Below are 25,051 nucleotides of genomic sequence, written 5' to 3'. Positions count from 1 at the left end.
AAAGTACAGTTAAGATACAAGAATGATGAATCACATCAGCAGAATAAAGTACTTGCCAGCCAAACAGCCATCAGTCATTGATCTCAAATGATAAAGCCAAAGTCATATAGTAACCAAAAATCACTTTTAATGCATTTTAAAATCAGTAGCATTACTTCTAGATTCTCCAGATATATTCAAATGCATATTTTTGCAGTTTCAAAGTTCTTCAAAACATTATTGTCTGCATGGAGTTTCCCAGATTAAAAAAAAAGAAATAAAAACACTTATGCAGGTGGAAAACAGAAACAGAATAACAACTAAAACAACTTTTACATTCAGGGGGACTGAAAAGGCTACAGTCCTTAAGAGTGAAATTATTGAGGAGGGCATGGAAGCTCTCACTGCAAAAAAGGAAGAGGCAAAGAAAGTGAATAAGAATAAGGAGTAATTTTTCACAAGGTGACTAAGAAACAAGATTGGTGGGAAGGTAGAATTAAAGCAGATGATATGACTTTAGACAGGTACAGTGAAATTGCTGCCAGAATCTCATTTTTAAAGCCAAACTAAGATGTAAAATAGAGCAGGAGGAGGAGAAGGCTAGGGCCTACACCATATTTTCCAAACAAACTTTTCCATCAGAAGAATTTTTTTTTTACTCAGGAATATCGTGATTTCTCCACAACTTTTTTTAGAAAAAAGATTGACAGAATTAAACTTTGTTACTGTTGTTTCTGCATTATAATTTTAAAAAGGAGAAAAGCAATAATTAAGGTATCTATTGACCTATCACAATGCATACATAATTTTTCAAGCAGTTCTGGATTTTTTTCCACTCTCACTCAGACAGAAAAGCAGCAAGGCTTCTTGAACACTTTCAACAGCATAAAATGCAGCCTCAAACCAGTTTGAGATAGTCTGTAGCTGTAGGGTGACATGGGGCAAAACTTGGTGGAGAAGGAAAGGAAAGAAGATAAAAAAGGGTCCTGTTGCAGACAGGCAAGATTTTGCTTGTCTCCACAGGTCAGTGTGCAAGCTCTTGTTCCCTGCCCTGCCTGCAGAGTCCTTACCTGCTGCTGCAGGATCATCTCCATTTCTGCTGCCATCACTGGTCTCTCAAAAGTCTCACATCGCAGGACATCCATTCCCAAAGCTGGTTACCTTTTGCACTACATAATAGCTGATAATTTTATTGATGAGAACAGAATCAGAGAGATTTTCAGAGTGCTGAAGTACCTTGCATAACCTCCAAGAAGAAACACAGTAAATGGCATTTTTGTCTGTAGCTGTTTGAGTTATACCTCAGTTTAGATGCCTGTGAGAAAGGGGATGTAAAATCCTTCACTACTTTCTCCTGGTGCCTTTTAGGAGAGAGACTTGGTTTCTCTCTTCCTGTAGGTGGCAATTAGTTAAATTCCAATGTCTAATTCAATAAGCTCCTTTTGGAGGAAGCCTCTGCTATCTCATACAGCAGGTGTAGTTCTGCAGCTCCTTTCACAAACCATCACAAAGAAGATCACTGAGAGCAAGGCAGAGATGAAGACCTTTTTCAGTTCTCAAAAAGTGGAGGAGGGTCCCAGCCCCTCTTACCAGACAGCAGCTCAGGGGTTGGTATGTGTGTGCAAGCATACATGAGCACAGGAAAGCTTGTTGGCTGAGAAACTGTAGTGGCTGATTAGAAGAAAAAATTCTCAGCCTCTTTTTTTACACACAATATCACTGTTGTCTGTTATTGTCCTGGTTTAGGAACATGTCATGCAAGGAAGGACAGAAACCACCTCCTCTTCTAGGTCATCTTGTGGTCTGTGCTTTTTCTCTCTCAGAAGGGAATCTTGAGAAGTTACATTGCATTGGATTTTTCTGTCTTTAAATAACTTCTGCTTGTTTTTGGTACCAGCTGCTGCAGTAACCTTTCCAGTATCCTGCAGCACTGCTGCCTTTGCCATGTTAGCAATTGTTTTGCCTCTCCCCTCCCCAGTAAGCCAGGCTGATTGCTACGTGTCCCTGTGGCTGCCAACGGCGACGTGTGAAAGGTCACGCACTAAAACTGTGAGAAACTCTGACAATCCAGTGTGGAACGAAACCTTCTACTTCAGAATCCAGAGTCAGGTCAAGGTAAGGAGCCAAAGTTGTCTGTTTGAGGCAGCCTGAAGATTTTGTGTATCTTCTGAACTGTGCCCAAGAATTATTTAGGAGATGGCACACGATAGAAGACTGCTCAAAGCATTTAACAGCAGAGATGACAGAGTTCCTGTGTCTGTTCAATGGTGTTACGTAGGAGGGCCAGAAAGCAAGCTCGGTTTTGAAGTTTTAGGGTAACAAGAGACTCTTACGAGTCAGTGCAAGATGACAGACTCTGTGAGTTACCCAAGCAGCTGTATAGGTATAGCCAATGTGTTTTGTTACAGCAATTCAAATTATCTAGGCAATGAATATACAGTTTAAGTATGTTTTTCTAAAGGGGGATGGTATTTAATTTCTCAACTTTTCTTCTCAAGTACATCCTCAGCAATACTTTTGCCTGGAGCTATTGATGTCCAGCCTGAGAAACTGTAACAAAGTCTTCTCCCTCTTTTTCCAGAACGTGCTGGAGCTCACAGTGTACGATGAGGATTTTGCTACTCCAGATGACCATCTACTCTGTGCACTCTTTGATACTGCGAAACTTCCACTTGAAAGAACAGTGATCCTGTACTTCAAGCCTAGCCCAGATGTGAGAACAACTTAGCAACTAAAGCAGCTAAAGCAACTATGAAACCAGTGGAGAGCTACAGAGCAGTTTCAAAATTTTTTCTGAACCTGCCATGGATTACTTATCCCAATAATGAGTGCATGAATTGCCATTCAAATTATAAGCACAAAAATATGGTAAAAAAAAAAAAATCTGAATTTGAGAGTCTGAATTCCCCTTTGCAATATTTTATAAATTATTAAAGACCATAGGACTGAAACAGTGCAGTAGGTAGGGGAGGGGTCTAATTGTGAGCTACCTCTGAGCAACACCAAGGCCATACAGCTGTTGCAGGGTGAACAATCTGTATACTTTTTTCACCATGGAATTAATAATCTGAGTAATTACTATAATTCATAACCCCCTGCCCCTTTACTTGTGTCTACTGTCACTCCAAAAAGGCAAACATGAAGTTGCCCCAGTGTGTGTCCCACTATGAATGGATAATGATTCCCTCTGTTTCTGTGTCATGTCTATAAAATGGGAAAAATAATCTTGATTCCCTTTGAGATCTAAGGATGAGATCAGCAAAATATCTTACATGCATCTTACATGCATTACAAATATCTTCTTGCTGCCAGGGACAAATTCTGGTATCCAAACTAGGTCATTCACAACCAGCTTGTACAATCAGCACTGCCTTACTCGGGCTTGCATAACACTGATTCTGGATCAGTCACTTATACTGTTCTCTGTTTATTACTGTAAAGTAATGGGTGTAAAGTATGTTTAATTTCCAAGATAATAGCTAGTAGAGTAAGTCATGGCAGGACAGTGCCAGGAATAGTTGGAAGAAAAGGGTGGAATTCAGAAAATAAGGGAAGCTGCAAACTGTTTTTCTGCAGCAGCTTCACACCAAGAAATAGAAGTATAGGTTGTTTTGATGATATCACAAAGTCAGAAGGAGATGAGGAAGGAATCATTTAATCATCTGGCTGAAATATTGATTCAGACCACCCAGTCTGAAGTATTTATCACAGGCAATCACATTGCCACCAGTAACTTCAATATTACCTATTAGGGACTTGGGTTTAGACAAGGGACAAAGCATTATGTAGCTGCTTCATTTAATATCTTGTTCTTGCTTTCAGGCCAAGGAGGAACTAGAGGTTGAATTCAAATTGGAGGTTGCGTAAGTGACACAGAGACTATTTTAAAAATGCAAAAATCATTAATGATAGAACAAAACAAAAAACCCTGCAGTATTAGAAGTCATGCTTTGGGTTTTTCTGTAAAAAAAAGTAGCCTTCTCCTACATTATTGCTGCAGTCCCCAACACCTGACTGATTAGCTTGTTCTGTAGCTTAGCTGCTCTCAACAATACACCTACCAGTTATCCAGAGAACTGTGTGGATGCCCCATCCCTGGAACTGTTCATGCTGGATGGAGCTTTGAGCAACCTAGTCTAGTGGAGGATGTCCCTGTTCATGACAGGGGATTGGAAGTAGATGATCTTTTAAGATCCCTTCCAACCCAAGCTAACATTCTATGATTTATCTACCTGGGGACATTTCAGAAGGCTTTCTGAGTGTGTGAGCATTCCTGCCTATCAATTTTCCATTGCCTGTTTCAGGTTATGTATTGGATGCAGTTTTAGTGTTGAAACATACTAGTTAGGTTTTCAGTGTATCTCCAATTCCTCCAGTTTTCCCTTGCAGTACTCTGAATTCTAGTAATTGTGTTTTCTTTCTGCCTAACACAATCACAATGGGATGGGAACTCTTGTAACGATGTAAGGCTCCTTCTCCAGCATGGTCAGCCTGCCACCCATGAATCACCATTTTTGTCTCTGTGTTGCCACGAGGTAACTAAGGCCTGGCAGAAATAAAGTGACTAGTCTAAGGCCAGCCCTCCTTCTTAGGGAGCCAAGGCCAGAAGTCAAGTCGCTCCACACCATCTCCTGACTTCACCTGAATGGTCTGGAAAGCTTTTGGTTTTTTCCCACGTAATTGGTACTGGCTGCCCTGTGCCACTTTGAAACAGGCTTCCCAGGAAAGTGGTCACAGTACCAAGCCTGCCAGAGTTCAGGAAGCATTTGGACAATGCTCTCGGGCACATGGTGTGAATCTTGGGGTTGTCCTATGCAGGCCAGGAATTGGATTCAGTGATCCTCATCGGTCCCCGTGCAAGTCAAAATATTTGCATGCCAGCAAATACATATAACTGTATTCCCAACAAAGACATGCTGGTGTATTGGCTGAAATACATTTATTTCACATGTTTCAGTAAGAAGAGTTTGACTGCCTGACAGGAGATTCCATTTTAGATGATTGCACTGTAAAAAAACAACCATGCTACACATTGTCTCCTTAGAGCAGTGCTCAGCCCATGCAAGCAAGGGAAGGAGCTTGTTACATACTTGCTGGGGTCTCTCAGACTCTTGTTTGTTTAAGTGGGAAGAAAGGGCAACATCCTGGGTAAAGATGAGAGGGATTTGTTTAAGTCAAAAAAATCCATATTTTTCATTTTGTTTGCCAGACCTGGTCCTCATGAGATGATTGCTAGCAATGGAGTGCTGGTGGTATGTATCTTTCCCAAGATATTTTCTTTAAATGATTCCTTAATGTAAAGGGAAAGGGAGGGTGGAGGTTAGGCTCATTCTTTCTCTTTCTTTCCTATTTAGATACATTCAAAATGGGATATTTTATTTACCTGTTCATTGAAGATATCCCATTTGTCCTATACTTCCTTGTTTCCGATTTTTCCTATACTTCACCGCACCACACACACCACACACCCACATGCATGCACACATATACACACAGAATTTTTCTCTGGTACTAGTACTTCAAAAAATGTACTGCTGTCTATCAGAACTCAATGATACAAAGGCTGTGAAGTCACTTTTTTATAATCTACCCAGCCCTTTCCTTCCCTTGGAGATGAGCCATGCTCTGTGGGTAAGTTCTGCATGAAATACTGACTTGTCAAAAATACATTATATTGAAGAAGAATGAACACCGCAAAAAAAAATCAATCCCCAAAATGCTAATAGCAATGCTTCTTCAGAAAACCCTTCCTACTACTGACTCTTGATCTCTCAGTGACATATCTTTATTTATTTCCTAGTTTAACCCTTTGTATTTATGCTACTATCATGAAAATGGTCCTGATTTTCTTCTTTTGTGTATTTCTCTCACTGTGCTCAATCTTAAGTCATTGTCACACATGGAATTCCTACAACTCCCTCCAAAGATTTTCTTTTTCATTAGTCAGCAGCTAATGGGAAAAAGCCCAGAGATGCCAGGGAATTCAGAACTCCAAGTTACTCCCAGCTGAGGGGTCCACAGGTCCCTATAATGAGGATGGGATGTGATGGTCTTTCTCACAAAATCCTGCAATCTGTCTTTCACAGTGTCGTGAACTTTGCTGCTTGGAAGTTGAAGTGGCAGAGAAGACGAAGCAAAAATCAAGTAAGGTTTTTGCTTTGTTATCTATTTACCAGTAGTTGTTGCATGCTTACATATGAGGAGATGCCCCTTTCATATAATGGGTTAGTGAAATAAACAGTGCTTACAGTGTTCAGTGAAGTTAGTGGCAGGTAAACACATTAGGTTGTTATAGACAATGACATCATCCAGATACATGTTAATAAGGCCTATTAAATGCACAATAAAGTTGAAATCCCAGTTCTATATCACAGCAGGAATATTCAGAGTCCCCTTTCTATCAGAAGAGCATCCACTTTGCTCCTTTCACTTTAGTTCCAGCACTTTGCTCTGGGCAAAGCTGTGCCACCTGCACCCCAGTTTTAATCAAGCTAGCACATTTTTCTGGTTAATCGTATTAACGTTTGTCATCTTTGTTTTGCTACTTTAGAGAAGGAACTTTCCCTCACTGTGAAGGGCTCCTTCCAGGGGACTCAGGATATCATGCTGGGCCCCAATGGAGTTGTCAGCCCGTCGTGTCCCATCGAGTTCCACTACATCAAGTACGCAGAGCCAACCCTGGATGTCATGCTGCCAAAGAAGAGGCGCTACCACCCTGTATGTTGGAGTGGCCTCGGTGATGGAGGGATTTTCAGTGGCTCTCAAGAAAGTGGGAGGAAGGAGAGGGTAAACCCATTCCTGGTTTTGTCCTAAAGCTTGTTGTTTTGCCAGTGGTCCTGCAGGTACAGCACAGAGACGGGCTCCCCAGTCGTGATGCTGAACTCGCTGCCCATGGGAAGGAAAACAACCATTGCAGAGGTAAGCATCACTTCCAGGTGTTGGTAATAAAGGGTCACTCAAACAGAAACAGTTCCTCACACTGTTGTCCCAGATGGCTGCTAAGAGTATCAGAAGTGTTCTGATTTCTGATTAGACTTTGAGAAAACAGGAGCTTTGTTTCTCCAGATGTTTTCTCCACAGAGGCAGGTGCACAAATACTGTACTAATCTCCAGTACGTGCCACTAGTAGAGACAGAGACCTACAAAGACGTAAGAAAATATCATACTTCCTTCAGAACATCTCTCCCTGTTTACCCAAAGACTTACTGACTCCCCCTTTGCTTAGGATCCAAACTGAAAGTTGCTTCTTGGGCACAGAAGAGGAAAATATCAGTAAACCTGTCCTTAGTCAACCATATATTTAAGAGGACAATATATTGAAATAGGCTGAAAATATTAGTCATAGAGTATGTATTTTAAATAATATAATGAGAATATTGATTTAAAAGAGCCATTAAGATATCCTCTCAGAACAAAACACATTTAATCACTTAATAGGAAGGTTGAAATAATGATTTTTAAGAGAGGATAAAGTGTGGGCAGAAGCAAATGCAGACTTTGCAGTCTCTTAACTGTGAGACTATGGCCAGGATGTCAAAGCTGTGCTGTGTACTAGAGCATGAAGAATGGAACACACAAACAATGGTAATTCAGAGTGCTGCAGAAAGCTTATGAGTAGTACAGGAAGTGGGAGCTGCTGCATGAGTCTCAGAAACCTCTTATACCAGGATGCTTAATGGTTTCTGCAGCCTGGAAAGATTTAGGATCTGTAGGTAGGGATATTTCACTAATAAGTAAATGCTTTTGGAAATATATGCCAAGATCTCAGACATTAAAGCTTGTGATTGCCAGACCTTGCTGGGGTATAAATCAAGCTCTGACCCCAAGACAGAAAGGGAAAATATAAAATTCAAAATTAAAAAATTACACATTCTTGTTTTCCAGGAGAAAAGATTTGACTTGAATGTGACAGCAAAACCTTGGTAAGAAATTTTCTTCTATTCCTTAAGACTTGGTTCATGGATTTTGATATTGTTTTAGCCACATGGAAATGACACAAGCAAGCATTCTCAGTCTGAAAACTAGAATGTGCTTATAATAAAACATAAAATACATGCACAATATATAATACATAATTAGCCATAAGAAGATTTGTCTTTAATCAGTTGATGAAGCACTGAAATAAACATGTATTTATTTCAGCATTATCCCTTTCCTTCTGACCACAGAATTTTTTCTTTGGTCAATGTCAGTCTCTGGAATTCACAAAAACAACAAAGCTAGCTGGCAACAACAACAAAAAAGAATAGTCAGATGTAAAAGTTTAATTTAATCAGGAATTAGGAATTATTTTTTGCCTTACTATCAATATTCAGCAATGATGAACCTTGTATTCTGTTAAGTCCACTTATATATTGAGTAGAAACTAAGGTAGACAAGTTAACTTGTGCTTTGACATCTGTAGATGTGTCATTGATACTCATCAGTAAACATGGAGATACTTCAGGTTATCCATAGCTGTATGGAACACACAGAACTGAGCAAACTGGTATTTTTATGTGCGTGTGTCTGACTAAGAAAGAAAAGGAAAAAAATAATTTTGAATTCAAACTGAATTTTTTGTCATTCATTTCAAAACAGAAAGTGGACAGTGATAACAGGAAAATCAGTGTTATTCCACAACAGGAAAAACACCTCCTGCTTATTTATTTTACTTTCAGTGAACTTTAGAAGCAGTTTGTTTGGATCTTGATTTACAATAGAAACTGGCTTTTGCAGCTCCACCTAACTCAATTCCCATTGTGTGTATTCATTTACAAATAAAGTTATAATAATTTGTCTGATTTTATCCAAATCTGGTGGTGGAGAAAGTTCATAATTACATTTCTTTACTAGTTTCATAGAAATTATGGACCCAGTAGAAGAGAGAGGTTCTGTCTTTGGAAGAAAATGCAAACCCCTGGCATTTGACAATGCCTGGCCAGGTAGCTCTGACCTGACCATGACCGTCTCTTGCCTATTGATGTCTTGTAGGAGCAGGGCAGGAAGGGCCAGGAGGGAGATTAGTGGGCAGAAGAGCACAAATGCCCAGGGAAATAAACTACAATTGTGGTCCCTTTAGGAATGACTTACTCGATTTCAAAATAGACACCAGTGAAGTCTTCCTCTGGGAGAGGATATGCCTTACAATTTTTGAGTCAAGGCTGATGTAGAATAGAACTTCCAGCGTTGACCCCTGGAACAGCCTGTGCAATAGTAGCCACAGCAGAGCTGCAGGGCTGGAATCCTGCCCCGTGACCCATCTCTGCCCATCCCGGGGCTGGGTGTCCCCGAGGTCTCTGCAGCAGGCTGGGTTCCCAGCCAGCCTCCCCAGCGGTGCTCACCGCTAGAGGGGGATGCCTTCCCACTCCACTTGCTCAAAAGGAGAATTTTCATTCACATTGAAAATGCCAGTCTTTGAAAATTGAGTGTTATTTTAGATTTCGAATGAGAAAATAACCTGTGAAATAGGAATCGATACTTTTACTCTTGAGCATCTGCATGGATTTTCTAAACTTGTCGGTGTTTTAGTTGTAGAATATTAATTTAATTTTTTTTAATGGTTTCTTCCAATTAGCAATAATTGGGCATAATGCCATTAGTTAATCTTACTAATTGACATAAGTTTCTTACTTTTAAAAACAGTAAAATTGTTCTCTCTTGCTCCTGTCATGTTGCATCATCCTGTTTGAAGGGAAGGGTCCTGTAGATTATCTTTGATCAATGCCCTAAGATTATGGTGTGTCAATATTTAATATATGTGTCTTTTTTTATCTTAGTAATTGCTCATGCCACCAAGACCTGGACATGCGCTTTGGGTTTAACTTATGTTCTGAAGAGATGGCTTTCCTGGGGAAGAGAAAGAGATATGTAGCAAGTGCTCTCAAAAATGTTTTTCACCTACCACACGATCTGCAGGATCAAGAAGTACGTGTGTGCTGAGGGAAGAGAACTTGAATCTCTAGTGCTTTCTTGTACTCCTGTAAATGAGCGGTCAGCAAAACAGGCCACACGTATCTGTTGTGCAGGTACCAGCTGGTCCATGTGTCTTGAGTACATTTGCTTCTGCTGCCAAGGTCTGTTGTTGAAAACACTAGCTGCAGTCACCATCCCGCAGTACTATCAATTTGGAATTTCTCATAGTTGAGGTGTGTTCATTCCTGCCATGCTGAGCTAATAACTGGCTTGATTCAGAAATACTGGATATATTACACAGCAAAGATTTTTTTTCCCTTTTTCCAGTTTTACTACTTTGTGAGAGTTTAGGACTAACATCTTTGAGTGCTTCTTATATCTTCTGTTTCTTGCAGTTTTGAAATTCCTTAAAATAAATATAATTTATTTTAAAATAACTTCAAGATACTGAAGAATAACAGTACTGCTGAAGGTAGCTTAACAACAGTGGCTGTGAACTGAGTGTATTTCTTCATGGGATTGGCATGCAGATTTTCATACAGAAGTAGTCAATTTGTGAAATAAGAAGAGTGGTGGAATGAGAGATGCATAGAAAATACGTTGTTGCTTCCACAGGATGTTTTTTCTTGTTCATCTGTGCCTGTATTTGCCCTAGAGATGGGCAAGAATCCCAAGTTTGGGTTAATCTATGAACCAAAGGGAAATAAGTGGCAGTAGCAGTTGTTGCTTGGTTTTGGAGTCTTTCCTTCTGAAAAGGGACCTGGGCTCTGAGATCGGGACCTGGGCTGGCTGTGGTGACCAGACCCCATTGCAGTGTGGGTTGCAGTGCTGAATGCTACCAGTGTGCATGTCCCATCCTCCCTGTGCCCAACAGGTCCCTGTTGTGGCTATCATCACGACAGGCGGAGGGCTGAAGTCAATGACAGGATTGTATGGCAGCCTCATGGGACTCAAGAAGTTAAATCTCCTGGACTGTGTGACGTACATCAGCGGGCTGTCCGGCACCACATGGTAAGCCAGCTTGAGCAGGAGGCCTGGTCAGGCCTTTTGATGGTCACACTGCTGCAGAGAGTAGCTTCTTTGAGGGTCACACTGCTGCAGAGAGTAGCTTCTAAAAGCAGATGAGATCAGGAGCTTTTCTTCAAACATCATATAAACAAGTTTCTCAGTAACAGGCCATTAAATACTAGCTCAATTTGGTGCACACTTTTTCTATAAGCAGTTCTTTACTGTGCTTGTCAACTCCACACGTGCAGCAGTTAAATGTGTACATGACAATTACACTCATCAAGATGCTTTCTGGAAAATAGTTACTGTGGATGTAACTGTGGATGCCCATATCATCATGCATCTTCCTTTCTCCACTGAATCCCAGCTGTTGTGGTCCCATTAACTTCCAAGACTGGCTCTGATTTCCAGCTGGAAAGAACTGCTGGACAGTGCACACTTACCCCTGCAACCTGCCAGTTTTGTGTTTCTCTGGGCAGTTTATTCCCTGCTCACAGAATCTAAGGCTGCCTAATGTCTGATTGTTCCACGCAGAGGAGGTTGGTAAAATAGAGGATGATGTTAAAATAAAGCACAGTGATACCATAAGATTAACACTAAGTGAATCGAGCCAAGAGGCAGCTGCTAATATGAATGAGTTTAAGGTTCTGAAAAACAAACAAAGAAAATTTATTATAATTCTTTGTGCTTTACAAATATACCTATGTTCACACATGGCAGTTTTATCCCTTAACCTTCTGCCAGTTCTGCTTAAATAAAAAAATAAAAAAAAGGTCAAGAACATAAAAACCCCACCTCATTCTTCAGGGCCATTTTGAAAAACTGTCATAGAAATTCTAGAGTGTTCATTCTGCTGGATGGAGCAGCTGAACCAGAGTATGTGTGAGCAGAAGGGAATCCCTGAATGTAAACTTCTGTTCTCAAAGCACATTTCCAGTCTTTTTTTGCTCCTTTCGACTTCTGTATTGTCTTTCTCCAGGACCATGGCCAACTTATACAGAGATGCCTACTGGTCACAGAAGGACCTGGACTCACATATTGGTGAAGCCCAAAAACAAGCAACAAAATGCAAGATGGGCTGTTTCTCCATGGATCGCATGAAGTACTACAACAAGCAGCTTTGCCAGAGGAAAGAAGAGGGATACAGGACATCATTTATAGATCTTTGGGGTCTCATGATTGAGTACTTACTAAACGATGGGGTATGATATATATTCCATTTCTTAAAGAACCATGTGTTTTCCCCTTAGTGGATGGAGAGGAAACTAGTCCATCATTTCAGAGAATGTGCCTCAAAGCAGAGGGGAATTCTCTATGTTAACAAAATAGCAGATTTTTAAGACTCCTTTAATAGTTTACTTAGAAATAAATGCATCCTATGTGCTAATAAATTCAGTTGTGTATGCAGCCATTTCAACTCTGGCTGGTATTTAAGTGGAAGTGAAGGCAGTCTTGGGAAGTGAATCTGAGATGCAAATTACTCATGCAAAAAGAGTTCAAAATGCAAAGAAGAGTAATCTCAACAATGTGAAAACTATCTCAAGCAATCCTGAAACAGCTAGAATGCTCAGTGAGTTGCATCCACTGGCAGGAAACTTGATATGCAAATACAGTGGAGGCAAGTACATATTTTGCTTTTCCTCAGAAGCACTGCTCACATGGTTTAAGTGATACTTATTTTTTATAAGTAATTTCAAATTTGCTTTTCTGTTACTTGAAGGGGTTTCTACCCCTACAGTAAAGCAGTCCACTTCCTTTTCTCCCCAAGGGGATCACAATTACAGGATGTGTGCTTCGGCACTTGGAAAATGGGAAAGGATGAGTGGTTGAGGATTGAGCAGAAGTGTCCTCCAATGGGGGCAGAAATCCTACAGTTGTTCAACCATTTATTTGGGTTTATTTTTATGTAAGTACATATATAGCATTATGTATATGTAAACAGAACATAAATGCATAGAGAGGAATACTAGGTATTAAACAAAAGTGTGAGCTAAATAGATGCCTCTCTTCAGCTAGATGTGGTCCCCCTTGCAATTTAACCAAGCATTTCCCCGTTTGAGCAGTGCTGACTATTTCTGTGTAGCCATTAACCTCTCCTGAACCTTCCAGAGCAAGCTACTCTTAAATTTTCCAGTAGTTCATGAGATTTCATGTTTTTTATAAACCTCTTCAATGAGAATATGCTTTTTCAGAAAAGAAGCCGGGTGGGGTGCAATAATTTGCTGCCAAATTTCAGTCCCTTTGCGAGGGTAGACTGTGATAGCTGTCGTGTGGTAGAAAAGGAAGTTAAGTATCAACATGCTCAAGGGCTTCCTTCAGATTCAGAAGAGCAAGGATGGCTCACTACACTCCTCAGCCTAAGGAGCAGCCCACCCATCCTTCTACTTGTCAGGACAATACTTCCTGGGACTTATAGAGGTGTACAGAAATAGTTGTCTCCCTCCTTATCTTTCTGGAGATAGATAGGAGCTGGAGCCTGGGAGCCTGCTCAGGGATGGTTGGTGGGGGTACCTGCTGTGCTCTGCGTGGTGGAGCAGCCAGGGTGCGTCCTGCGTGCTGGGGTGGAACTTCCCAGGCTCCTCCTGCACTGGGGCCAGTGTTTGTTTCCATCTCCTCTCACGTAGCACTTTTTCTTCAAAACCAGAAAGACCCCCACAAGCTTTCAGAGCAGCAAGAAGCACTGTGTGATGGCCAGAACCCACTGCCCATCTACGTGTCAGTCTGCGTCCGGGACAGTTACAGCACCAATGATTTCAAAGGTAAGGATGTTGTTTCAGATCCTCTGAGGCTAAAATTGGCAGCTAAATTCCCTTCATCACTCTTCTCTTCGTGGTAGCGCTTGGAGAAAACAATCCTGATGTGTTAGTTGCTTTTTGGAGAAATAACCATCACCTCCATGCCTTACAATTTGAATACAAGGGTTTTGGGGAGCAGCATTTCACTATCTAGACATACACAGTAGAAATTCTGCCAGAAAGACTGTTTTGAGAAATACTGGAATTATTCTATAATTCAATTGATAATTGAATTATAATAATTCAATTATCAATAATTCAATATAATAATTCAAATATCAATAATTCAATAATTGCTTTTTCTCAATGGCTGTTATTGTTTCAATATGAAGAATGACCACGTAGTTATGATAGAATTTGGGAAGGCTCCTGACTGAATCTGTTGCTTTTCTCATTGTTTTGTTTGTTTGTGTTTCTTTCCTATGGAGGATCAGGAGGAGAAGGGGAAGAGAAAAATTCAGATCAAATTTTTTTTACTGTTGAGGCAAGAAAATGAACCATTCCTGAATGAAAATGAAATTATGGTTCATGACATTTCTGTCCCAGTTTTCATTCATGCTGGGATTATATCAGACAACTGCACTTCACTTGGAGAAGACATCCAAGAAAGTCAAGAACTAGTTCTCGGTCTATTAGTATCACACACAGACAGTATAATTGGTCTCTTACAGAAAAAATAATTTCTGAAGAGCTGACTACCCATCTTTGTACATAAACAATTATTTAGGGAAGATAAATTAACTGTATTGGTGAAGCACTGTCACCTGGACGTGGTGTATGGAAGGGCACAGCAAAATTGCATGCGTGCTGGAAAACCCTGGATGGTGTGTGAACCCTTGAGGGTGTGCAAGGCCTGGAGCCTTGCCATGCCCCCAGTGTGCCACCAGCAGCACCAGCATGACCAGCACAACTGCTCCTGCCTCCTCATCCGCCACCATGCCCAAGCTCAGACGCCTCCCTGGAGATCTGCGTTTAAGAGTGAGGCTTTGCAAAGGCAGCATATTAAACATAACTGAGACCAATGTATGCCCCAGCTTCCCCTCTCCTCACACCTGTCTGGGAGCCCTCTAAGTGTCCCATTGTGGCTGTATTGCAGAGTGGGTGGAGTTCACGCCCTATGAGGTGGGACTGCTGAAGTACGGCGTGTTTGTTCGCACGGAGCATTTCGGAAGCGAGTTCTTCATGGGCCGCTTGTTAAAAAAGCTCCCTGAATCCCGCATCTGCTACCTTCAAGGTGATGTATAGCGTTGTCCTGACACAGAGGCACTTGAGGGGGTGAAATGCTGTTAACCAGTGGGTAGATAGTTCTGTCCTAACATACTGAACACTGCCTGCAGGGAAATGGGAGTGGTAGTTTATCCAAAAGAATACAGTAAAGCAACCCACAGATTTTTCCAGTTTCTTGGCACTGTCTTGGTAGATGAATTGTCTGTGTCTTAGAGATGGAATAGATGAAGATCCTTAATTCTTTCATAGTAAGTAATAGCTCCCACTTCTTTGGTTATTATGGTTTCTCTCTGAATGCGCTCCAACCTAAGTCCAATTGGATTAGTCAGATTTAAATTTACAATGACTGGTGATATGGTGGCACTCTGTTTTGTCAACAAAGCCACCAATGCCCCTGTGGCGAGGCTGAGAGGGGTAATCCTGGATGGAGAAAAGAGTGCACAGTGGAGCTGGAGCCCACTGCATGTGTGAGCCTTTACAAGCTGTGGTGTGAGATCTCATCTTACAAACATCTGACAAGTCACTTCATCCCCTTGTGAAACAATTCAGGGTGTCAGAAAGAGTTACTGATCAGAGTAAGTGCAGAAAAAGACAAGCTAGAGACAGGAAGATGAGGATGGAAATGATGTGTTTGTAGTCTATGTGTTATCTGAATTTTTTGTTTTGCCTCTTAAGCGTATCTTTTTTTCTCCTTTACTTGCCTCAGATTCTTTGCTCTCTTTACCATGTGGCAGAGCCGTGTAGTAGGTTAGGTACGAAGTTGATGGTAGCATGACTTGAATCAGTGACAAAGAAAGTTAAGAGGATTTTAACAGCATGGAAGGTTAGAAATATCTCTGTTAGTCCCATTCAAAAATTGAGCCAGGAGGTCAAAATAGAAGTAGAGGGCATTTTCTTGTTAAAATATGTCCTTGTGTTCACTAATTCCTTTTACAGGTATGTGGAGCAGTATATTTTCTGTGAACCTTTTACAAATATGGGGACTGTCCCATAGTTCAGAGGACTTCTGGAAGAGATGGACACAAGACAGAATAGATGAAGTTGGTGAGAAATTATTAAGCCTTTAATTTATGGTCATTTATTTTCCTGTGTGGCTTTTGGCATCATCTTGTCAACTTTGCTGAAGCTGGCATCATAGGATCTTACTAAGAGATAGTGACTTCTCCTCACACTGCATAGAGTAATAGGAAGAAGGAAATCAGGGAAAAGCTGCTGTAATTACTAAATTACTAAAGTGCTACTGGTTCCTTTAGAGGAAGTTTTAGAGGGGTCAGACATTTCCCAGGAAGTGTTTTGGCGTTACAGTTCTCACTTAGCCATACAGAACCAAGAACCAACAGCAGAGAATATGGTACTTTTTACTGCCTATACGGAGAATAAACCTGGTTAATCAATGTTTCCTGGGTTTTTATTTTACTACTCAGTACAGTAATTACTGCATTGGATTCATACTGGTACAAAGATAAATGAGGCCCAGAGGGTATGTTCTGAAGCAATATAGAAACCATGATTTTATTGCTAAATTGCTTGATAGGATAGTAACTATAATTACAGACATCCTGAAAAATACAGAATTACAATGTGCAATCACAGAAACCACCAGGTCTCTCCTGCTGCACTGTCAGCCTCTTGGGCTGGCAAAGCAGATTGTCATTTCTAGAAACCTCACCTTGCGCCACATTTCTGCTTTTCACCCATGTGCCATCTACCCACCCCCTAAACTACCCATAGTTTCTGAATATGAATGTATGCCCCAGGTTTTCCCGGGGTGCTCTCACTCTGCTGATTAAGCATGTGCTCATGTAGCCATGAGTGATCATTGGGTAGCAGCTGTCACTGTTGCAATAGACCCCGTGGTTGCTGGTGTTGCCCATCTGACTGAGCAGTAGCTTATTCATCAGCCCCATTTTCTCCATGCTTGTATCTGTTCCGTGTTATCTTCCGGTGAGGATATTTAACTTCTGACAGAATATTTTCTGAATTGCCTAATTTCCTTAAGGTGTCCTTTTTCCAAGACTAAAGATTGCTTCTGATGGACTGTCTTCAGGCCAAAGCTTAAGACCATCAGCAGAGCTTCGTCCAGCAGCCATTCCTTTCCCTCGGAAGAGTTTGTGTGTGTTTAGTGAATCATCCCGGAAGAGCCCCTGGGAGCTCCTTTGCAGCAGGGCAGCCAGGAAGGAGCACAAGTTAACAAGCAGTTCACCAGTTTTTCTCCCCTCCTCTAGATGAAGACCCGGTGTTGCCCACAAGACCCCACGAGCTGAGGACTCGCATGTACACCCCCCCTGGCGTCCTGTCCAGTGCCCTTCGGGGGGCACTGACCGACCGCTTCTCCGTTGCCCAGCACCACAATTTCCTGAAGGGCTACCAGCTGCACAACAGCTACATGGAGAACGAGCACTTCTGTCGGTGGAAAGGTGATGGCAACTGATATTTAGCTGGCATCATTTTCGGGGAGTTTTGGGGTGGGGAATTCAGGAAAAAAGCCTGTCAGGCTTGGGAGAGAATAAAAATCCTCCCAAGAGGCACTAAAACTTCAGTGTTGCCAGGTATTGAAGAATTAATATTTATATTTGTTTTCTTCAGCTGAGACCTCTGCAGTCCAGACTGAGAGGGTAGACTTGAAGCTGACTGATCCAAATTTAAAGTGGCAGAGAGCAGAAAACATGGGGGAAAGCTTAATTTGGCAAGATTATACCTCTAACTTCAGATGCAGCTGAAATATCCAAGAAAATATCACCTATAAGAGAAAGCTGGAAAGGAATGGGGTTTTCTAGTCCAAAGAAGAGGGGACTGAGGGGGAAGCATAAGTTCAAATGTATACAGGATCGAAAATATTTTGTTCTCCAAATCAATGACAGATAGAAGATGAAACAATAACCAAAATGAAGCAAGTCAGATGTAGGTTAATTATTAGACGTAGCTTACTGGCACTAATAGGTGTGACATGTTAATGCAATATATTGCCTGGAAACACAGCACAGATTTTTCAGAACAGGAACTTAGGTGTTTTGCCGTCCTTCTCATGCCTGTTTGATGGTCTAGTGGTGGGGCAATTAAATTAAACCAGGCCTCTGGAATGATCAGTTCCATCTTACACTTCTCTTTCCAGTCAAAATACCTGCAGATCTATTCTTATTCAAGAATTATTTTTCTTTTAGACACTGTGTTAGACTCACGTCCCAACCAGCTGATGCAAAATCCCGATCAGCTGGGCATGATAGATGCTGGATTTTTCATCAATACCAGCAGTGCACCACTTTTAAGGCCACAGAGGGAAGTGGATGTCATCATCTATCTAAGTTATACTACTGGATCACATACATCGGTGAGGATGGTCTTGTTACCATATGTTGTATCTCCTTTTACTTGTAAATGCCCAGCCTGTAGCATCCAGAACTGCTGGTTGTATCAGTTGTTCAGTTTATAACATCTGCATTGCCCTATATTTTTCACTGTAGTGATTAATACTTTTCCTATTTCTTCCTGCCATTCCTGGACTCTTTCTTACTCATTTATGAACATGTTGAATTATTCAAGGGGGTGTCAGCATGGTCTTTTCCAGAATGATGGGAAGAGCCTCTTCTGCATTATGCTGAATCAAGTAGGCTTCCAGACAGTGCATAGGAATATTCATAAAGATGAGGAAGTGATTTCTTCTGACTTAAGTTAGAATATAAAAAGGCTTAAGTGGATATCAGCAGCAGGTAATTTCTGGGCTGACAAATAAGATGCTACAAGTAAAATTCAGTGATGAGCATCTTCCTGTAGAAAACTCATTTCATGGAGATAAAGTTCATTAGCTGTCTATAAGAGCAGGCAGAAAAGAAGTTTGGATCTTTTTGTGTCAGAAACTGAGGTTAGTTGAAAATTCACTGTTAAGCACTTTGGCCTTCCTAAGTAGAATTACGTTCTGAGAATGAGAACAGCTGTGCTGCTACTAATAAGCACAGCTACTAATAAGCATCTGTTGGATGAGACAGATGTAATTAAGTTTTATTTCAGCCTCATTCATTGTCTAGATAAAACTTAAAAAAAAAAAGGCTGCTGCAATTTTAAGTAGTAGAAACTTTTTTCTGTTTGATAGTGTTCACTATTAGATGGTACAGCGTAAATAATGTAGTGCATATTAGGACATGATGTTTTATTAAACATTTCAGGAAAAAGATATAGCATAGCCTAATGCTTCAGATTTTTTCAGTAAAATATTAATCTCAATTAACACTGTGCCATAATGACTGCACAGGCAGAGATATAACTGTACATTGAAACTTAACTTTCTTATCTCCTGGCTTCCAAGCACATAAGATACCTTAAACGTTTTCCTGTTGTGATTTCCTTCTCTGGTTAATTCTATATAATGTGTTAACACAGGCTCTTTCATTTGCTGATGCTTTACCCTAAACTTCTGCAAATTGTTTCAATTTTTTTTTTTTTTTTAAACAGTGTCCTGGGTGAACTCTTTAATTCTGAAATTGTGTTTACAGGTTGTGACTAGCAATGTGGTTACTATGTGTGGTAATTGTATATAGAGTAACCCTTGATAAGAAGCAATTCACCCTATGGATCTGAGCTACTAAACCTTAATTGTAGATGACAATTTGGGGCCTTTAGACAATGAAGTTGATTACCAGTGCTGACCATTTTTGTGATCCTCCAGTCTCTAGATAAGGCGTGTAAATACTACTCAGAGCAGAAAATCCCATTCCCAACAATTTCTTTGACTGATGAAGATAAGAAAAATCTGAAGGAGTGCTACATCTTCCAAGATTCAGATTTGCCAGGATGTCCAATTGTGATTTTTCTTCCCCTTGTGAATGATACCTTCCAAGAGTACAAAGCACCTGGTAAGTTAGAAGTAGTGGCAAAGCATTGAACAAAAGACACCACTGCTTTTGTGACTCAGGGACTTCTTCTTTGCTGCTGGCTGTCTTTGCTCTCTGGGTTCATGGGGGAGCACTCTAGCTAATTAAACTTGTTTTCCCCATTCCTACCAAAGCTATTATGTTCACTCATGTCTTCATTGTGTCTCTAAGAGAACCAACACAGCCTGTGTCTTCTGGATGGTGTGTACCTTCACCTCTCTCCCATTTGTTACTTGAAGTGTTCCTACCTAATTGCAAAAGCTTTTTTCCCCTGAAAGGTATAGCTCTCTCAGATTATTTCCTGCTGCATATATTGTCTATTGTTCGGGTATTGAATTCTACCCTTGAGGAACCATAGTGTCATGTATGAGTCGTGGGGGAGAAAGAACTTGGCTTTCAGGCTGAACTCCTGCAATGTTAAGATCACTGTGTCTCATTTTGGTTTAGCATGAGCCCAGGGATCATTTTGCTGACTGTGATGTGTTCAGGGCCTGTCACTCTTTTTCTGCCAGGCCACCTGCTTTGTACTCCTTTACTGCAAGTTACTAGGATGCATTTTCTCTGATGCTTGGTAGCAGGGAGGTTAAGCCCAAAATGCTGCTGTTGTGGAATTTGTGTGACACAAAAATCAGAAAGGGAGAGATGGGTCAGGCAGATGCACTGAACCTTATACAGCATTGCAGGAACTCTCCATTTCCACATGTTTTGATTGCTCCTTTCTCACTTAAATTCTGTTCTCTTACTAGCAATTAATCTTCCTCATCTGAGGTTCATGGAAATCCCAGCTGCCCAGGCTAAGACCTGCAGTGCAAGGACATTGGCTTTTGGAGTGCCCTTTCAGGCTGACATCCTTGTCTGATAATGACTTTAATAACTTCAATAAATGGCTTTAATGAGACAGATGTTTCTGAGTAAGCTGTAGATGAACATTGTGATACCATCCCTCACTTTTCTCTTGTGCCCTCCTTACTTCAGACTCACAATATTCTCTTGACTAAGGTGGTGATATATGAGCTACACTGTTTGCATTTAAACCCTATGAACTTTCGTCAGGAGAAAAGTCCTGCTCCTCATGGACAGTTTGACACTGATTAAGGTAAGCATCATGTCACAGCAACAACAACTCTTTCTCTCCAGGTGTGAAGCGCTGTTGCTCAGAGATGGACGAAGGCCAGCTTGATTTGACCAGCTGCTGTTCCCCCTACTGCATGTTCTCTGTCAGATACACCGATGAGAACTACCGCAAGCTGCTGAATCTCAGCGAGTACAACATCCTCAACAACTCTCAGATGATTATGCAGGCCTTGCAGACAGCGATGCAAAGGAGAAGGCAGAAAATGTGCTGATTGCCCTTATCTTCTCAGAGGAGTTTTTCATGCTCTAGGACCCAGAAGGGACATACCTTTTTCAAACACTCGTCATTCTGCACTACAGAAACTATCCCAGCTGGTGCAGTGGTTTGCTGGGGTTTTTCTATCCCCAAGAAGTGGTCTCTATAAGCAAAGACATTGTGTGGGAAATTTTTACTTACGTTTTGTTTCATCAATTAAGGTTGTCTGTAGAGCACTCTTTGCCTAAAATACTTGTTATATTTTTAAATAGCGTGATTTTAAGCATAACTTATTATAATATATAGGAAAATTATTTAATAATTATAAAGGAAAATAATTTTTTACCGCCACAGCGCTACAGTTATACAACACAGCCAACACACCTACAGGCCATAAGAAGGGAGTATAAACTTCTGCTCCCACAATTCTGCTTTGTGGAACACGAGATATGACCTGTCCTGGAAAACAAAGAGAACCTGAGACACAACTGGAAGCTGGTAATGGATCCCTTGGTCAACTCCGTTTTGCAAGTGTCCCAAAGAACAGCCACGGAGGCTGGAAAAGTGAAGAGGGACAAGTGTGTGCACACAACCAGCTCCATGATCTCATCCACATCCTGGGCTCTCTTGGGCTGTGAATGAATCATATGTGATGGGAAGGAGCAACTTAGGAGGAAGTGGCATAAGACTTTTCACGTAAAATGTTATTTTTAAAGCAAAGGGTGTAATTTGGGCACATCAAAATTCCCTGTTAATATATGTCAGTTTTAATTGGTTTGTACTGAGACAGTATATAAAACCTCAACACTTTAATTTGAAGCTTTCAAAATAAAACACCCTGGATCTTGTTTTCCCTGTTGGGTTACTTCTCATAATAAAATACCATTCTTAAATTAAAAAAAAAAAAAAAAAGTACTTGAAAGTATCTTACTTTCAGTAGACAATGAAAACTTTGCTGTGTTGCTTGGTACAACAGTTTAGGTCATATGCCTATCAAAAAAAATTTCTTATTTGTTTACTTCTGCCTGTACAAACTGAGTATAAGTAAGTCAGTAGCCTAAACATCTTAAAACAATCTGAAGACCATGCGTGGGATCTAGCACAAAAACACCAATTAAATTTGTTGTGGTATGCAAAATACATTTGCTTTTTTAAACTTACTTCCTTTCCCTCTTTATTGAAAGTGCCTTTTTATTAACTGTTCTGAACTGTGCTGAGGGTGAGCTGTAAAAATTATAAATCCATAACTACTTTTGCATTCCAGGAGCAAGTCAAATTGAAAACACACTATTTATAAGTTTTGTGTCCTAAAGACAGCTGGGAATATTTTGAACAAAGAATCTATTCAGGCAGAAAAGAATCTATCAGCTACATATTATAATATGTGACTAAAATAAACCAGGGAAAATACTTGGGTAAGTTGAAACATTTCATGTTAATATTTTACAAATTTATTTTGAAACATAACTTCTTTTTAATAGACTGCCTACCTCGTCAGCCCAGGGAACCCAACATGAAAATAACAGGGTTCATTCACAGCCAAATAATGTTTGGCTTGTTACAAAATGACACTTTGAGGATTTCATTTTAGCAAGGAGTGATGACAAATCATCTTTACAAATTGGTTCGCGATAACTTTTCCAACACATTGGTCATTTATTACATCAAAACAAAACTTACATTTTTGTGCAACTGTAGCCTAATGTTGCCAGCCTAAAGATCACAGCATAAATACTAACGTTTGACACATACGGTTTTGAACAACTATGCACTTCTCTTTTTTTCTTTTTTATTTTTTCTTCTGTGGTAGTTTCACTAGTCATAGTCAGAATTATGATGCTATGTGCTCTGCATATAATCCTGGGAATTACCTCCATTTTTACCTGAAAACCCTGTTGTGAAAAAGAAAACACAGGTTTTAGCCATAAACTCTTGCCGCCTCCAGTTCTGAAGAAATGTTATTTACATGCAAAAATTTTGTGTGTACAGTACAAGACAATAAAGGCTTGTTTGCAAAATGAAAATTCTGCCTTGCTGCACATATTCAGGCATTTCAGTAATATGCTTCAGGTTCACAGTGTGAACATTCCTTGTTCCTGGAAAACAAAACTCTTTTTATCTCTGCAAAGAACATACCAAATACTTGCTGTGAGCATCGTGGATAAAGGAATGTCTCAGAGCCAGATTGCAGGAGTACAGAGCGAGCCATGGTCCCTCCCCCATGCAAGGGATGTCTCTGATGTGGATTGCAAATGTCGTCCATGAAAATGAGAGATTTTTGGCCACTGGCACTGTGGGAGTGAAAGTCTCAGAGGCCCAGTCCTGGTGGACAGTCTGGTTAATATTTTTGCCCTCCAAGGAGATGTCATAGTAAAGCATTGTCTTTAAACATGACTGACAGATGCCAATGCTGCCATTTTTCTGTGACCTAATGAAAAATGCATTTCATCGTTGAGCTGGTACACAGAGGAAACATGCCAAGTGTTTAGACACATCCCTTCATGGCATCACAAAATACTGTCCCCTACGGCAAAAAATTTATTCTACCAAGTTGGCTGTGATGACTGATGGTATTATTTTGCATGGCAATGTGCAAAGGGGACCTGCGCTGGCTTGACCAGTATGCAATGTTTGACCAGTAAGCTCAAGAATGCTCAGGGAATGAGCATCTTTTTGCTCAGAGATGATGTGCTGGGGAAGCGGGGAAGCCAAAAGAATCCCTTTCCCCAGAAAGTTTGATCTGTTATGATCTGTTGATGATGCAACAGTCTTTGCCTTTTCTAATCCTCTCCCAGTGAGCTGTGAGCCATGCCAGTTTCAATGGCACAGGAATCAGCTGTGTGTGGACGGGGGCAGATGTCCTGCCCCAGCAGTGGTGTCACAGTTGTGCCAAGGGCTTTGGGGAGGACAGCTTGAGGTCAGGGCTGTGTTTTGCATCTGGCTGGCAGGTTTCATTGGGTCAGACACGGGCACTTAAATGCAGCTAGTTTGCAGCCAGAGTCAGTGTGAGCTGAAAAATGGTGCAGAAGTATTCATGGGTGTGGAGCTAAGTTAAGGAAAGTCATTGCTTCAGGACTCTACATCTATACACAAAAATAATAATAACAAGCCATAGTAAAGGAGAGGGAAGGAATACAATGGCTTGAGGAGAGACCCAGCCCTGCTGGACCTTGGCTGAGTAGTTATAAACCACCATGTGATTGTGGTGCTCTGTATGCCTAGACCTGGGACTGTAGGGACATGTGGTTCAGAAAGCCTTAAACTGTTTTTTGCAATAACCAGGTTAGTCTGAGAACAAAAGCATTCTCTCTTTTTTTTCTTCTCTCATTAGCTGTTTTATTGTGTCTGCTCACTGTCACAGATAACCTAAATTCAATTTATGTACTGTTGCTGTATCTTATTGCAGAGTTTGTACTTCTGTGGGCTTTGAGGTCTTGCTAAATTGAAAGTTCAGAGCTCAGGTAAAAGTTCAGAACATCCTTCCCTTAGGTTTAGTTTTAAAGCTGCCATTGGCCAGTACAGAGCAAAGTGACTCAAACACAATACTTCCACCTGCTATATAGGCAAAGGTATTTTTTCCTACTTACTTGACCACAGGATGCAGCTTCCTACCATAAGAAAATGGGAGGGGAGTAACTGGTTTTAAGAAACCAGTCAGAGGTGGGGCTCTGAGTCAGTTTATAAAATAGTTGCTCACCAGCATCTGGGACATTTGAACTATTGGTGTCTGTGGAAGCTGGCAGATGAGATTGCATTGCCACAGATAACACTGGACGTGTGTGTGAACGCGACCACAATGGACCAGGACAGCATTTTGTCTAAGGTAAGAAGGGTGCAGAGCAAAACAAGACATCTGGCATCTCAAATGCTTGTGCTGCATGTAGTGCAAAGATGATACTACTTTCTTGACCTTCCATTGACTATAATGACTCTATGCAGGATGAGGAAAGTCA

At 40.8% G+C, this 25,051-nt stretch overlaps 1 protein-coding gene across 1 annotated transcript in view; it reads left to right on the top strand.

The window, feature by feature from the left end:
* The window catches only part of LOC102109599 (cytosolic phospholipase A2 epsilon-like), a 33,109-nt gene extending 11,951 nt beyond the window's left edge, over positions 1 to 21,158 (top strand). Inside the window, exons 5-22 of the mRNA XM_088057432.1 lie at positions 1,958 to 2,094; positions 2,561 to 2,692; positions 3,802 to 3,842; positions 5,189 to 5,231; positions 6,066 to 6,123; positions 6,530 to 6,696; positions 6,811 to 6,897; positions 7,864 to 7,901; positions 9,738 to 9,885; positions 10,748 to 10,884; positions 11,861 to 12,083; positions 13,526 to 13,640; positions 14,773 to 14,910; positions 15,840 to 15,947; positions 17,129 to 17,320; positions 18,065 to 18,231; positions 19,564 to 19,750; positions 20,906 to 21,158. Coding sequence (XP_087913558.1) covers positions 1,958 to 2,094; positions 2,561 to 2,692; positions 3,802 to 3,842; positions 5,189 to 5,231; positions 6,066 to 6,123; positions 6,530 to 6,696; positions 6,811 to 6,897; positions 7,864 to 7,901; positions 9,738 to 9,885; positions 10,748 to 10,884; positions 11,861 to 12,083; positions 13,526 to 13,640; positions 14,773 to 14,910; positions 15,840 to 15,947; positions 17,129 to 17,320; positions 18,065 to 18,231; positions 19,564 to 19,750; positions 20,906 to 21,114 — 2,327 coding nt within the window. The 3' untranslated portion in view covers positions 21,115 to 21,158. The remainder of the gene's footprint in view (positions 1 to 1,957; positions 2,095 to 2,560; positions 2,693 to 3,801; positions 3,843 to 5,188; positions 5,232 to 6,065; positions 6,124 to 6,529; positions 6,697 to 6,810; positions 6,898 to 7,863; positions 7,902 to 9,737; positions 9,886 to 10,747; positions 10,885 to 11,860; positions 12,084 to 13,525; positions 13,641 to 14,772; positions 14,911 to 15,839; positions 15,948 to 17,128; positions 17,321 to 18,064; positions 18,232 to 19,563; positions 19,751 to 20,905) is intronic.
* Positions 21,159 to 25,051: the final 3,893 nt, after the last annotated feature.

This window comes from Pseudopodoces humilis, chromosome 7 (assembly GCF_049639895.1).
Source record: "Pseudopodoces humilis isolate 2021_Gansu_Grassland_sample_001 chromosome 7, ASM4963989v1, whole genome shotgun sequence".
NCBI lineage: Eukaryota > Metazoa > Chordata > Aves > Passeriformes > Paridae > Pseudopodoces > Pseudopodoces humilis.
The sequence above is the reverse complement of the archived record's forward strand: the minus strand, read 5'-3'. Positions and strand labels throughout refer to the sequence as shown.